Source organism: Vombatus ursinus, unplaced genomic scaffold (genome assembly GCF_900497805.2).
Source record: "Vombatus ursinus unplaced genomic scaffold, bare-nosed wombat genome assembly UNPS02014768.1, whole genome shotgun sequence".
Classification (NCBI taxonomy): Eukaryota; Metazoa; Chordata; class Mammalia; order Diprotodontia; family Vombatidae; genus Vombatus; species Vombatus ursinus.
In genome coordinates, this window is record NW_020954546.1 from 36,512,075 (window position 1) to 36,527,247 (window position 15,173).

The 15,173-nt window shown below is 39.8% G+C and overlaps 1 protein-coding gene across 7 annotated transcripts in view; it reads left to right on the forward strand.

The window, feature by feature from the left end:
• Nucleotides 1-15,173, forward strand: part of LOC114043043 (OTU domain-containing protein 7B-like) — an 82,827-nt gene that overhangs the window by 53,559 nt on the left and 14,095 nt on the right. For all 7 annotated transcript variants that reach the window (XM_027861887.1, XM_027861886.1, XM_027861889.1 and 4 more), the window contains 4 exons: nt 5,562-5,750; nt 6,993-7,220; nt 8,517-8,618; nt 9,706-9,833. In XM_027861887.1, the coding sequence (XP_027717688.1) occupies nt 5,562-5,750; nt 6,993-7,220; nt 8,517-8,618; nt 9,706-9,833 (647 nt within the window). The remainder of the gene's footprint in view (nt 1-5,561; nt 5,751-6,992; nt 7,221-8,516; nt 8,619-9,705; nt 9,834-15,173) is intronic.

Consider the following 15,173-nt stretch of genomic DNA (forward strand, 5'->3'; position numbering starts at 1 on the left):
TGCACTTTCTTCAACATAGTATCTCTTCCCCACCCCTACCCCCTCATTTCTTCCACCCACTCCTCTTTTTATGTGTTGTCTTCCTGCATTAGAAATATGCTGTGTGATGGAAGGGACTGTCTTTCTTTTGGTTTATTTTTATATTTGCCGAGTTTAGCACAGTGCCAGATGCTGTGTAAGTTTGGTGAATTGTTGACTTGTTGATTATGTGAATGGAAAGAACAATGGCGACAAAGCAAATTCAGTGCTTCTGATGATAATGACCAATCTAGGCCCAAGGAAGAGCTATGGGAAAGCACTTCTTGCTTCTTTGCAGAGATGGGAGACCTCGAATGTGGAACACTTCATGTCATCTAGACTTTTTTGATGTGTTGTTTAGTTTTGTTGAACTGTTTTTGAAAAATCTTTTTTCTTTGGTGTAAGAGAAGGCTGTGGAAGAGGGAGAGGTGAAAGTTACATTGGGAAATGTGAATGATATAAAAACAAAGATATCAAGAAAAAATTACAAATAATAAACTCCTTTCATTCTTTGGCTCTGACTTGTCCTTCGAAATGTTTTTCAGTGTTGCCTCTTCTAATCTCTCTCTCTCTTCTGTGCCTTTGACCAGGCTTTCCCAGTGCCTGGAATATTCTCTCCTACCTTTGCCTTTCAGAATCTCCTAGTTACTTCAAAGCTCCTCAAGTGTGGTCTCCTAAATAAAACTTTTAGTGATAACCTCCCTCTTGTTAGTGCTCTTTCCCAAATGACTTGGATATTACTTGTTATGGATTGCTTATTTGTGTGTAACAGATCTCTGTAAACAGATCTAGAAAACTCACCAGACTGAATCCTGATTAGGAAATCAAAAAAAAAAAAATCACAGTGAGTTATTTTTGTAACCCAGATCGGCAAAGGGAGACAGACAGGTCTGTGAACACTGGGTATGAGGTTCGGCCAGGAGTACTCAGTACAGAGTATTCCAGAACAAGGAGAGGCTGGACAGCAGGACAAGAAGAGGTCCCATTTCCAAGATAGAGGGTTTTAAGGTTCAGGAATAGATGCCAACTGACAGCTTTATTGCACACTACCCAATTCCAGGCCATAGATCCTGGGCAGACTGAGGAGGGGACCTAAGAGTAGTATTTCAGAGTGAGGAGCAGTTGAGGGCCCTAAGCTGTGGTGCCCATTAAGGAGCAAGTTAAGAAACAAGCAGCAGCTGTGTGGCTTGGATCTTGGTAGAGGAGAGAGGTCTCAGATCCAGCTTCTAGCCCAGTCTGAAGCCTATATAGAAATGACCAAGACTGGAATCTTAGACCAAAGTACAGTTGTGTCACTGAATCAACAGAGCTATTATCTAGCATGCTGGCTAAATCCAGAATAGTCTAATGAAATCCCAAATAGGGCAAGCCTACAGGCCTATTGTTCAGACCCAAACCCAGGTCAGGAACTTGATCAGGGGAGTAAGAATCAGACTTTGTCCTGGATCAGACTATTTTGGCAACACTGAACACGAAAACCTTGCCGGTCCTCAACACCTCAGCCGGTGTTGTTGAGATCCTGAAACAATACATTTAGTATCCTAAGAAAGCAGCAACAGGACAAACCCAGACATTCTCTCCAGGAATGTGAAGAGCCTTTAACATCATGTCTGAAGTCAGGAAGTAGCTGGAAGAATGAGAGAAAAAAAAAAAGAAGAAGAAGAATCCTTTCATAAGAAGCTGTTATTGCATCAAAGATGCTCAAGACATCCTGAAGAAGAGAATGACTCCAAAACTTATCTACAAGCAAAGTCTCAAAGAAAAGCACAACTTGAGTTACAAATTCAAATAGAATTCCTGGAAGAGATGAAGCAAGAGTTTTTTTTTTAATGGTTGAAAATGTTTTTATAAATTAAATAAGAGAACTGGAGGGAAAAAATGGAAAAGAAATGAGAGCTATGGAAGAAAGAATTGGAAAGGGAATTGGTAGCTTGGTACAAGAAGTACAAAAACTTGCTGGAGCAAATACCCGAAAATTGGAGTAAACCAAATAGAAACTAATGACTACATGAGAAAAAAAAAGAAATATTTAAAACAAAGTCAAAAGACTGAAGAAAAATAGAAGAAAATATAAAGTATTCCACAGCAAAAAGTACTGGCCTGTAAAACAGATTGGGAAGATATAATTTAAGAATTATTGAACTTTCTGAAAGCCATGCCCCCAAAAAGTTCCTAGATATTATATTTCAAGAGATGACTAAAGAAAACTGTTGACATCTCTTAGAACCAGAGGGCAAAATGGAAATAGAAAAAATCCAACTGTTACCTCTTGAAAAAACTCAAAAAACTCCTAGGAAATTGTAGCCAAAGTCCAAAGCTTTCTGGTCCAATGAAAAATAAAACAAGTAGCCAGGAAGAAAGAATTACATGACCAAGGAGCTGTCATCAGGATCATATGCGATTTTGGAGCCATCACAATAAAGGAGCAGAAAGTTTGGAATGGATATTCCAGAAAGCAAAGAACATAGTAGGCTTATAACTAAGAAAGTACCCAGAAAAACTCAGCATAATCCTAACAAGGGGGGAAATGGATCTTTAATGAAATAGAGGACTTCCAAGCATCCCTGATGAAAAGAATAGATCATTATATAAACATTGAAGGGCAAACACAGGAATCAAAAATATAAAAAGGTAAACAGTCAAAAGTGGCTAAACAAGGATAAACTGCTTACATTTTAATATTGGATGATGCATGTGTCCCCTCTGATCCTTATCATCAAGAGGTATAGAGGGAGTCTAGACAGAAGGGCAAGCAGTGGTTCTCATTTGTCACCTGGCTGCACGATTTTGTGACTTCTCTGACTGGTTTCTCCACCCTATTCCCATGTAGGGTACCATCCCTCTCCCCTTTTTAGCTTTCTTTTGTGTATTGTTTTCCTTCATTAGATTGTAAGCTCCTTGAGGGCAGTGACTTTTTTTTCTTATTTGCATACCCTAGTGCAGTGCCGTGCACATAGTAGGAGCTTAATAATAAGTGTTTATTGACTGTTTTATATCTTGATGATTTTACAAAGAAGAATGAAAAGAGAAGGAAAGAGGAATATATTAGGGGTTGGGGAGAGAGGTTCAGAAAAATTATTTTAGTTTGGCACCACTGTTCTAGCCTGTCTCCCTAGATGATCTCATTAGCCCCATGAGTTCAGTCTCTATGCAGATGATTCTCAGATCGGTATATCCAGCCCTAGTCTTTTTGCTGAGCAATTACATGTCATCCATCAGGTGCCTCTTAGGCATTTCAAACTGGATGTTTCATAGGCATCTTACACTCAGTATGTCCAAAACATTATCTTTCCTCCCAAGCCCTCTCCTTTCTACATTTCCATAATACTGGCAGTCAGCTAGCGTTTATTAATTGCTTATTGTGTGCCAGGCACTGCTAAGTGCTGGGGATACAAATACAAGCAAAAAGAAAGTCCCTGCCCTCAAGGAACTTACATTCTGATGGGTGAAGAAGACACATAAAAGGAGATCTGAAAAACAGGATGGTGACCAGTTGAGGGTGCAGTGGCTAAGTCCAGAGAATAAGGGATGGCTAGTCTGTGCTATTCCCCAAAATATAGGTTTTAGGAAGATCTCACCAATGGGAGAAGGGGACCACCATCTTCTGAGTTACCTGGGCTGTAAACTTGGTGTCATTCTTGACTTCTCACTTATTCTCATCCACATTTGTTGTCAGGGCCTATCATTTCTACCTTCATATCTCCCTTGTACGTAACTCATTTCTACTCATATAGTCACCACCCTATTTAAGACCCTTTTCACTTCTCTCCAGGATTATTGGAATATCTTTCCAATTGGTTTTCCTTTAGGTTTCTTCCTTTTTCAGTCCATCTTCTATGTAGTTGTCAAGATGATTTTTCAAAATCACAGGTCTGACCAAGTCAGATGAGCTCCAGAGTTAAAAATACATTCCTGTCTTTGACATCCAGTCATAACCTGGTGCCTTTTTACCCTTCTGAACTTTTTAGACCTCACTCTTCTCATATACTTTGCAGTCTAGCTACACTGATCTACTTGCAGGTCCTCAAACCTAAAGTTCATCTCCCATTGCTGTGCCTTTGCACTAGTTGACACCCATGCCTAGGATGCTCTGCCCCTTCACTGTGCCTCTTAGTTAACCTGACTTTCTTCAAGACTGAGCTCAGATCTCTCCTTCTGCTGTTAGCCTTTCCTGTTCTTCCCAGCAGTTAATGACTTCCAATTTTAGATGACCTTCCATTTACTCTGTTTCTATCTTGTATGTATCTAGTTATTTACATTTCTCCCTTTAGGATGTGAACTTGCTGAGAACAGGAACTAAATATGTGTGTGTATGTATATTTTGCCTTTCTTTTCCCAGTGCTAAGCACAGTGCCTGGCACGTAGTGAGCACTTAATAAATACTTATTGACTGACTTGAGTTTTTTATTAAAGTAGGACGTGAGGTCCTCTGCTGAGAAGGAACAAGGAGAATATGATAGAGGATATTAGAGAAGAAAAAAGAAGGTTCGGAATAGTTGCTGTGAATAGTATGATAGAAAGTCAGTTAAGAAAGAATGAAGCTTTTAATTTGTCATATGGTAATGAGGGCACAGTTAAGATTAAATAACTTAAGTTTATCTTGAATTCATATGGTGTGGTTGCATTCCTTCCTTCACTAGCATTTAGGATCATGTGAGTAGCAGTAGAGAAGGATCACCTCCATCATCTGCCAAGGTTTGGGTTTGAGAAGTCAGATTCAAAGGGTAGCTGATCTTAATGTATGGTGTTGGTGGTATTGTCGAGGATATTGAGGCCAGAGGAGAGGTGATGAACTGGGAAAACAGGAACGGATCATGGTTAGGATGAAAAATAGGCTTAGGAGGAGTGAAGTAGACAGAGAAGGATAGGAGATTGTTAATGGAGAAAGTAATTTCAGAATTTCAGATCATAGAGGCATAACAGTCATGGGAGATGGTTCCACCCCTGTATATGGCTGAGGTGTTAAGATGGAGGGAATTGATTCTTAGAAGGTTAATGAATTGGGGAGGGTGCAGTGTGTTTGAGACGACATCAACTTTGAAGTCTCCAAGTATGAGGGCAGGAGGTGAGGTGAAGGAGGAAAGCTACGACCCCAGGTATGAGACTTCATGATAAAGAAAGGACAACAACATGGAAGTTGATAGATGACTTTGACAAGGCTTTCATCTGTGTGGTAAAGGTAGATGGAGGAAACTCAGAGGAAGAGAGGTTGCTGCATCCTTTGTAGCAAAGGGACAATTTGAAAAGTAGAGTAAGGAGCAAGGAGTGTGTATACTCTTCTAGGCCTATGTTTGTGGGAAACCATATATTTCCAGATAATATAAACTCTGTAAAATTATGGTTAATACGATATTTGTGAAGTAAATCAATACATGCAACCTAAATCTTGCAAAATGTGCACATTAATGCTAATAAGCATTCTAAGCAAAGGAATGTTCTTTCATCCCTGTATGTGTTGGCCTCCAGCACTTTCTTCCTTGCCTTTCTCCTGTTTATTTGATTCCCAGGTGATCAGTTTTCCCTCTGTGTTGTCTCTTAACCAGGAAAAAATTGGGATGTAAGTGCAGCCCTCAGTGATTTTGAACAGCTTCGTCAGGTCCATGCTGGGAACCTGCTCCCACCCTTCAGTGAGGGTCGTAGTGGCCCCAGACCCCCTGAGAAGGGACTTCCTGAAAGGGAGCCCACTCGTCCCCCCCGGCCCACCCTTCATCGTCAGGATGACATTATCCAAGGTACAGGGGTATGCCAAAGGAGTAGGGGAGGGGAAGGGAGGTATTGGAAACGGGATTTAGTAACATGCACTTATATTTTGTCAGTAGCCAGCAGAGCCCTCCAGTTGTCCTCCTCTCTTCTAAGCAAGAAAGCCTTAATGCATTCAGCCTGTAGGGTCTCTCAGTCAAAGTCAGTGTATTTCAGCCATTTTAGGGGCCATATTTGGGGCTCTGTTTTGAGCTCTGTGGGAGAGGAGAGAAAGGAAAAAATATAATCCCTGAATTTGATTTAGAACTCGAGCTAATGGATAGGATAGGATACACAGGGTGGAAAAAAACCCAAAGAATTCCAACAGATTTAAGGTACCATAAGTGACTATAGTCAACTCTTGATTACATTTTGCATATTATTTATGGCAAATTTTTGACAAAAGCCTTTTTTTTCCTTGCCACTCATAGCAGTTCTATTTCATATTGCCTTTTTGCCTATGTTTGTTCAGGGAATGAAAATTAATTGTAATAGCATGTAATTAGGTAGATCCGGACTAAAACAATCATATAACATACAAAAACCACATAATTATTTTTTGGATTATACATAATATTGCTTTCCTACATTAAAATATATGATCAAGAGTTGACTGTGTACGTAACTGCTGTTACAAACAGGTACTTGGGAGTAGTGTGGTAAATGAAGTGAACAAAGTGAGCTAGGGTTAGTCAGACAAGTTTTTGGGTAAGGCTATCAGTTATTTTCTTTCCCCAAATGAAAATTCTTCTCTAATTATCCTCAAGACCTTATTGCTTAAACAATCTTCTATCTAAAAGAAGCTCCAAACTGAGGTCCAAAGGTTCTACTCCACCTGTGTCTTGGAATGGCCAGTGACCTTGTTGGTGGGAAGTGGAAGTGGGAAGGACCCAGTCTTAGGGAAGGAAAGACCTAGGCAAGCTCTGATTTGAAGAGGAAAGAATGAGTATTTGGTCATTTTGTTGGTGTTAACTTCAAGGCTGTAGGTCCTGGGGTTGTATTCTTGTTTTGTCAGAGGGGTGGTCTGCACATGTTATTCTGTATCTTCCTCCCTCCCCCATCCCATTTGGTCTGTGGAAGGGGGATTTTTGAAGTTCTATTTAAATCTATGAGGATAACAGTTTCTTTCTGATTGGAGTCTCAATGGAAAGACCATGACTTCTGATAGCATTTGTACTTTTTCTGGTTAGGGAGCGAGGTTTTATATTCTAAAGGGGATCCATTTCTCTTTGCAGAGAAACGCTTGTCCCGGGGCATCTCTCATGCCAGCTCCAGCATTGTTTCCCTAGCCCGTTCCCATGTCTCCCCTAGTGGTGGGAGTGGGGGGACCAGTGAACACCCTCTGGAGATGCCCATATGTGCCTTCCAGCTTCCAGACCTCACTGTATTCACTGAAGATTTCCGCAACTTCATTGAGAGAGATCTCATCGAGCAGTCCATGTTGGTTGCCCTGGAACAAGCAGGTCAGCAAGGGGGGCTCTAAATCCATTTTGTTCCTTTCACCATTCTTGAGAAATAGGACTGATGTGTTATTTAAAGATTAGGCCTGCAGCCTCCAGGTTCAATGCATAAGGTACCATTTAATGACATTCAGAGTTTATAGGCAGCTAGACACTATCTATTGAATGTTCCCTTATATACTCAATAGTGTACGAAATTTAGTCCTCAGTGTTTTGGAGTGAATAGATGAAGATGGAGACAAACATTGTTTGTGTTCTCTAGAAGCCTTTAGTCAACACACAAGGGAGAGCCTTAGAAGTGCTTACAAAGCAGTGTATAAAATGAATACCAGCTGAGTATGATCAACTCTCAATTACCCATGCTAGTGGAAAGGAGAATTTGTGACAGAGAACTCATAGGAATCCCCTAGTGATCACTGTGGCTGTGATTTTTTCTCAACAAACAGATTTACCTTCCTAATTATGTGTGATTTAGGTCATTCTTAAAATTAGCTTTGTATGGTAGGGAGAGGCAGCTGGGAGTGTGCTGAGTTTAGGGGGAGGGTAATTCCAGCTATGTATAAGAAATACCTGTGGATAATCCACAAAATTAGCTTATGTTTTCTGTGGATTAAATATAAAGCAATGACACTGGTTTTTCTGGTTGGTTTGTAGAACTTGGTATTCTAATAATTGTATATATGTGATGATATGCTACCATATATGTCATGTATGAAAGTGGTGCCACCATAAAAGTGCCCCTCCTTTCATCTTTTTGCAGGGAAGGGGACCTGGGGTTGTGGGATGCTGCATATTCATGTTGGACTTTGTTGATGTGTTCATTAGTTTTGATGAACTGTTTTTTCCTCTTTTAGTCTTTGTTACAATCTTTGGGAGAGGAGGGAGGGACATATTGAGGAATGCAAATGATGTAAAAACAAAAGATATCAATAAAAAATTTTAAGAAAAAGAGAAGTATGTTTTTGACATTGATAGGATACTTGCTGATCCATCTTACAGCAAATAGTATATATTTGCCAGGTAGCTGAATAAGGTAAAGAAGCTCTCTCTGGCCATACAGTATCAAGGCTATGAACCTGCAGCCTCAGCCTTATTAGCATTTCTCTCTAACCATTTGAACTTTGTTGCTTCAGACTGACTCCAGAGGAATTTAAGAGTAAAAAAGTGATCCATGCTTGGTGGGATTATTCACATTTTAATTTGAGTCATTTTGGCAGGACCAGAAGCTCAGGGCTTGAGGGAAAGGATGATTATTTAACCTACTTTGTCCATTTCTTGCCATCCTCAATGTTTCTGTAGGGCGTCTAAACTGGTGGGTAAGTGTGGACCCGACCTGCCAAAGACTTCTGCCTTTGGCAACAACAGGAGATGGAAATTGCCTCCTGCATGCAGCTTCTCTTGGTAAGTCGTGGCCTGGTTTTTTGACCTCCTCCAAGATTTCTGGTTTGGGGAACAGGAAGGAAAACTGTGGAGCCCAAGGGCAGATAATATTTTTGTCAAAAGAGGCAGCTGAATTTCTGAGATATGAAGGAAATCCATTTGAACAATTCTAGAGTGTCCTCCATGCAGAGAGGGGAGCCGTTAAGTCTGACCTCCTGTGTGCATCATCATCTGACTTTTAGGTGAGACACATGTGTCAGTGCTGAGCCAGCCAGCTCAGGGAACAGAGACAGTAGAAAGAAAGCAGGCACAGTGTAGGCTCCATTAGGGAGCATATCTGCATTAAACTGTCACCCGCTTTCATAACTTAACCTTTCATACTACTTGGGATGAAAAGCATGTCTGTCTTTTCCTCTTTTTTCACATACATAATCAATAGTCATTACTTCATTGTGAATCCATAAAGATGATTTTTGGAGTTAAAATAGCAGCCTCTGCTTGCAGCTCTTGGTAGTCTTCATCTGTCCAGAGAACTGTTTTCCTTCCCTCCCTCATCTCCCCCATCTCTTATGGCTGCATGACAGCCCATTCTTTCTTCTTCTGTGGTTTCCCAGCAGTCTGTAGATGTGTGTAAAACTACATTTCTGTATGTTCTTCTTATCCTGCTATGTTCTGCTTAAAGTTATCTCACTTTAGTGCATCAGGAAATAGCTCCAGCCCAAATTTTTACACACCCACAACTCTAGGACAGTGTGAATATTGGTTATGTATAGAGGGAGTACTCTTTTAAGATTAGTTTTTCTGATATTTTTGATTTTTAGTGTGTTAGACTTTGTTTAGTTGTGAAGATTCCTTAATAGGGGTTTGTAGAGATAGAGCCCTTCTAAAAGTTTCACAACCAGTAAATCAGGATCTGCCTCTCCTTGAAACATGGTGCCTGGGAGTTGTAGCAACCTGAAATAGATTGGGCAGAGGTCAGGAGGAACACGGTTCTCTGGTCTATTCACTTGTTCTCTGAAATATACAGTCTTTGAACTTGAGGCTCAGCCTACTTTGCTTCAGTGCTTGCCGCTGCCATTTTTCCTTCTCAAGTTCTCTCCTTCTATAGGGATGTGGGGTTTCCATGATCGGGACCTAATGCTGCGTAAGGCACTTTACTCACTGATGGAGAAGGGAGTGGAGAAGGAGGCACTAAGACGGCGTTGGAGGTGGCAGCAAACACAGCAGAATAAGGAGGTAGGAGAATCTAAATGGGAAAACCTTCCAGTGTTATCTAGGCAGATCCCCAAAGGTAGAACTTGCTAGGTTCTCATTCTACTACTATTGTATTTTTACTACCTTCAAAAGTGCATAAAATTCAAATTACCCCATAGGACAGAGATTCTTGGAGGATAGGGCAGGAGACAAGAACCACCCATCTACAGAATATTTGGCACTGTGCTCTTTGCACATTGTAGGTACTCAGATGCTTGTTGGTGATGACGTGTCTAACAGATGGTATCATTTATGCCTCTAGCTATAAAACAGCTTTAAGTTCTTACTGATGTGAAACAAATTATTGATTTTATTCCATGAAAGTAGATAACCTTTCCCTCTGTAAAATGAAACATGACAGTTTCTACTTTTCAGGGAGGTGAAAAATAAGGATTTTTTTTTTCCTATGAAAAATGAGAAAGGATTTTTGGAACACTCGTGTTTCCAAAACTTATGTAAAAAAATAACGCATTTTGAAAATGTCAGTTAAAAAATTTTGAGGAGGGGGAAGGGGAAACCAAACCTCTGATTTCTTTGGTTTACAGAGCTCCCAATGAGGAACTTCCTGAACTTATAGAGGATTTTATTCTATCGAAATTTAGTACAGTGAGTTAGGAACTATGCTTTTTCAGGTCTTTGGTAAATATTTAGCCAATCAGTAGGCTCATCAGATTATATTTAACATCTCTCTTATTTGGTACGTTTGTATGAACTTATTAAGCCTCTCTGTCTTTCTATTTATCCTCCCATCCATCTTTCTTATTTCTATTCCTCACTTCTTGACTATCTCTTTCACTCTGATCTGTGTCACTGTCAGTCCGTTTTTGTGTTTCTCTTTCTTCTTTCTTTTGGTTTCTCTTTTCTCTCACCTTTCCACCTTTCTCCTTTAACTGTAATTTGTATCTGAAATATGTTGTTTATTTGTTGTTTGTTGAGTAGTGTTTCTTGTGTCTCTGTTTAAAAAAATGGAGTGACTTATATTTCCCCTCTCCAAAAAAAATCGCCACTTCAGATTATTATTTTTTTTCACTTGATGTGTTTCTCAGTAGTTGGCTTTTCCTGTAGATTTGAGCTTCTGAATTGATACAGGGCTTTCTTTTCCTGCTGTTAAGGAGTGGACGAATAGAAGTTAGTGATAGCTAGTAATCTGGGAAGATACTCCCCCTAGTGGCCAAGATATATATTTAGTTGTTGTTTAGTCATTTCAGTTGTCTGACTCTTAGTGACCCCATTTTTTTTCTTGGCAGAGATACTGGAGTGCTTTGCCTTTTTCTTCTCCAGATCATTTGACAGATAAGGAAACAGAGGCAGGCAGGGTGAAGTGACTTGTCCACAATCCCACGACTAGTGTCTGAAGCCAGATTTGAACTCAAGAATATAAGTCTTCCTGACTCCAGGTCTGGCATTCTCTCCACTGAGCCACTTAGCTGACCTATTTAGCAGTTAGGGAAGGAGGGAAATCTTTATATGTGGTTTTCTTTAGTAGCATAATCAACTACATATGCTTTAATTATGGGTTATTTGCTTAACTAATTTTTTTTCTTCTTTTTGCCCAGATTTATAATTTTGTCAGTTGTAGGGAGTTTCTCTTTTGGAAACTCCTTTCCTTGATGCAGTGTCTATAACTTTTAGTCTTAGTTGCTTGGGTGACTAGCCCATCATCACACAGCTAGTATATATCAGAAGAAAGGCATTGAATCCAAATTGTTCTGACTCTAAATGAAGAGGTAGATGATATTCGGAGTTGGGTTGTCCAGAAAGAATCCAGAGGGCAGAGGTTCTCCTAGTCAAGAGAACTTTGTTATCTCAAAAGTGGCAGGTTAGTCCTGGGTGAAGACTAGCAGCTTGGAATAAGACCGGGGCTTACTTTTACACCCAAGTTTTGGGTATAGGATGGGGGGCATGCTCCCACGTGGGCAGTTAGCCACAGGGAAGGATGTCAGGAAAGGGGAGGCAAGAAAAGAGACGCAGGTGTGTTGAGTACTTTACAAGACAGTTCAGGGATGTGGTCACAAAGCAGGGAATTTAACTTGCAACATTCAAGGATATGGGTATGAACATTAGGGGTAAGTCACATATACAGAAAATAATAAGGTTTTCTTATCAACAGATAGGGCCCCCCTGTTACTGGGCAGATACAGATTTAGCAAGGCTCTCATTGTTGCTGGGCAGAAGTCAGCCACATCATAAAGAAGGCTTTCTCTCTATTACCCAATGCTGCCTCTGTTTCCTTTTGCTTGTTTTTAATTGAAGAAAAGCTTGTTCCCCATATCTGAGATGTCTCTGGGGTGACTTCCTCTCTCATCATTTAATTCAATCCAGTAACATTTATTAGGTGCCTGTTGTGTGCTGGGCTCTATGCTAGATGCTCGTGATACAAAAATAAAAATGAAATCAACTTAAAGGAAGCTAGATACTCCAGCGGGGTAGAGATGAGGAAAGAGAACATGCTAGGCATCGGGGTGGATATAGAATGCTAGACTTGGAGTCAGCATTACCTGAGTACTCAGACACTTACTAACTGTGTGACCCTGGGAAAGTCACTTCACTTCCTATTTGCCTCAGTGTCCTCATCTGTAAAATATGGGGATAATAATAGCCCTTACCTCCTGGGGTTGTGAGGATTAAATGAGATATAATAATTGTAAAGTGCTTAGCACAGTGCCTGGCATATAACAAACACTATATAAATGTTAGCTGTTATTAGCTATTATTATTCTAGGCATTGGGGATAGCCTATGTAGAGGCACAGAGGTAGATGTCATGTTTAGGGACCATTGAGTAGGTTGAAATATGGAGTGAGGAGAAATAATGTGAAAAAAATGGATAGATGGGTTGGAGTCAGATTGTGAATGGCTTTAAATGTTGAACAGAGGACTTGTTATTTTATTCTAGTGGCAACAGGGATCCATTGAAATGTTTTAAGCAGGAGAATAATGACATGGTTAGAACCCTGTGCATTAGTGTTATTGTTTTGGTTGCTGTGTGGAGGATGTGTAAAGGAAGAAAGTAGAATGACCAGAAAAGAGACTGTTGTAAAGTCTGGGTAAGAGGTGATGAGGGTCTGAATTAGGGTGGTTCGGTGTGAGTGAAGGAGACATGTGAGATGTTGTGGAGTTAAAATTGATGGGAATTGGCAACATACTGGATAACTGGAATGAGGGAAAGGGAAAACTCCTAGATTGCAAACCCAGGTGACCAGAAGAATAGGGGTGCCCTGGACAGAAGTAGCGAAATTAGAAGAGTTAAGGGTAGGCCATACTGAGTTTGGAAGCCTTTGGAGCATCCAGGTAGAAATGTCCATCTGGCAGTTGGTGATTCAGGACTAGAACTTAAGAGAGATGATTAGATATCTCGATATGGGAATCATCTGCGTAGGGATGATAATTGAATAATCAGGAACTGCTGAGATCACTAAGGGAAGGTATGAAGAGAGATGGGAAGAGGGGCCTGTACAAAACCTTTTGGTATAACTACGAAAAGGGGATAGATAAGACAAGAATGATGATTTCACAAAGGGAGTTGAGAAAGAACTGTCAGGTAAAGAAGTGAACCAGTAGAGAACAGTGTCATGGAAATACAGTGAAGAGAGTATGTAGGAGGAAGGAGTGGTTAGAAAAGATGAAGCCTGAGGAATGGCCATGGGATTTAGCAAATCAAAAGATGATCTTTGCACAAATTCTTGGAAGGGCTCAAGTAGAATGATTGAGTTTGGCAAGAACAAGGACGACTTCTTTCTTTGAGACTGGAGCAAAAGAGGGGAGGATGGGGAATGATGATATTTGAGAGGTAGAATTGGGGAAAAGAGGGAGCTCCACATTAGATGGCCTTTATCTTCTCAAATATGAAGTAAGAGTCTCTGCTGTAAGGGAGAGTGGTGGAGAAGTGGAGGTTTCTTGAGGAGGGATAAGGTTTGGAATAGGCATTGTGAGTTTGAGTAAAAAAATTAATTGGGTTTTATGGCTTTACTTTTTTGTGGGTGCTCATCATTTGGGAATGACTGAACAAAATGTGGTATATAAATATGATGTATTATTTTTGTTTTATAATAAATGGTTAATGTGGACTATTCAGAGAAACTTGGGAAGATATGTTATGATTAAAAAAAAAATGATGAAAAAAAATGTTCCCAATCACTGATAATAAGAGAAACACTGATTAAGATACCTCATACCGATAGGCAAAGATGATGAGAAAGGAAAATGACAGTAATTGGAGGGACTATGGTAAGATGTCAACACTAATGTGATGTTGATTTGTGAACTGGTTTAACCATTCCTGAAAGTAATTTGGAATTATGTCCAAAAAGTCACTGACCCATGTCTGCCCTTTAATGCAGCAGTACTGCTTCTAGTTATTTTACTAGATCAGGAGAATATGTGTTCATATGTATATGTGTACAAAAATATTTATATTAGAGCAGCAGAGAACTAGAAATAGTAAGTGCCTGAATGGTTGAAATTATAGTATGTGAATGTAATGGAATATAGGTTCTGTAAGAAACTATGAAAGGGACAATTTCATGGAAACTATTTTATGAATTGGTGCAGAATGTAGTGAACAGAACCAGGAGAACAATTTATGTAATGTAAAGAAAAAAGACTTTGAAAGACATAACTGTGATTGATATAGTAACTAACTGGGACTCTAGAAAACCAATGATGGAACATGCTAGCTAGGGAGAGTTGATAGACTGAGGTATAGAGTGAGACCTACATTTTCAGATGTGGCCAGTGTGTGTGGATTTGTTTAGTTTGCTTATGCTTATTTGTTATAAGGGAAGCTTAAAAAAATTCGGGGCGGGAGCATTCAATTTGGTTTGTGGGGAGATGGGGGCAAGCAAGAAGGATGCAAAAAAAAGAATCGAGGCTCAGTGAAGCATTTTTGAAATGTACAGAAGAGAAACAGAATGACGTTCAGAGGGATATGGAAGAATAGATTTGAAACTAACCTGATGAATTTGTTATATATACTTTTTTTAAAGGAAGCTGTAGACAATAAGCATTTGTGGTTTCATATATAGTTCTCTTCCTGTTCTCTTTATATTTAAAAGTTCATGTCTGTTTGTATTTGTCAGGTTCAGAATAATAAAAAGTAAAAATTATAATGTTTTAATGGGAATTCCTTTCAGTTAAGCATTCGATTAGATGGTTGCTGAGGACTCTTCCAATTCTGAATTCTGTTATTCTGTGACTGAGTCAGGTACTGAACTTCTTTAGAAAGGAAGGAGAATAGGAGAAGTAGGGGGAGGGAAGAGGGCTAGAAAATTGCTCTCTGATAAATATGTTTGGAGTCCAAGTGGAAGGAGAAGTTATTGAGTGA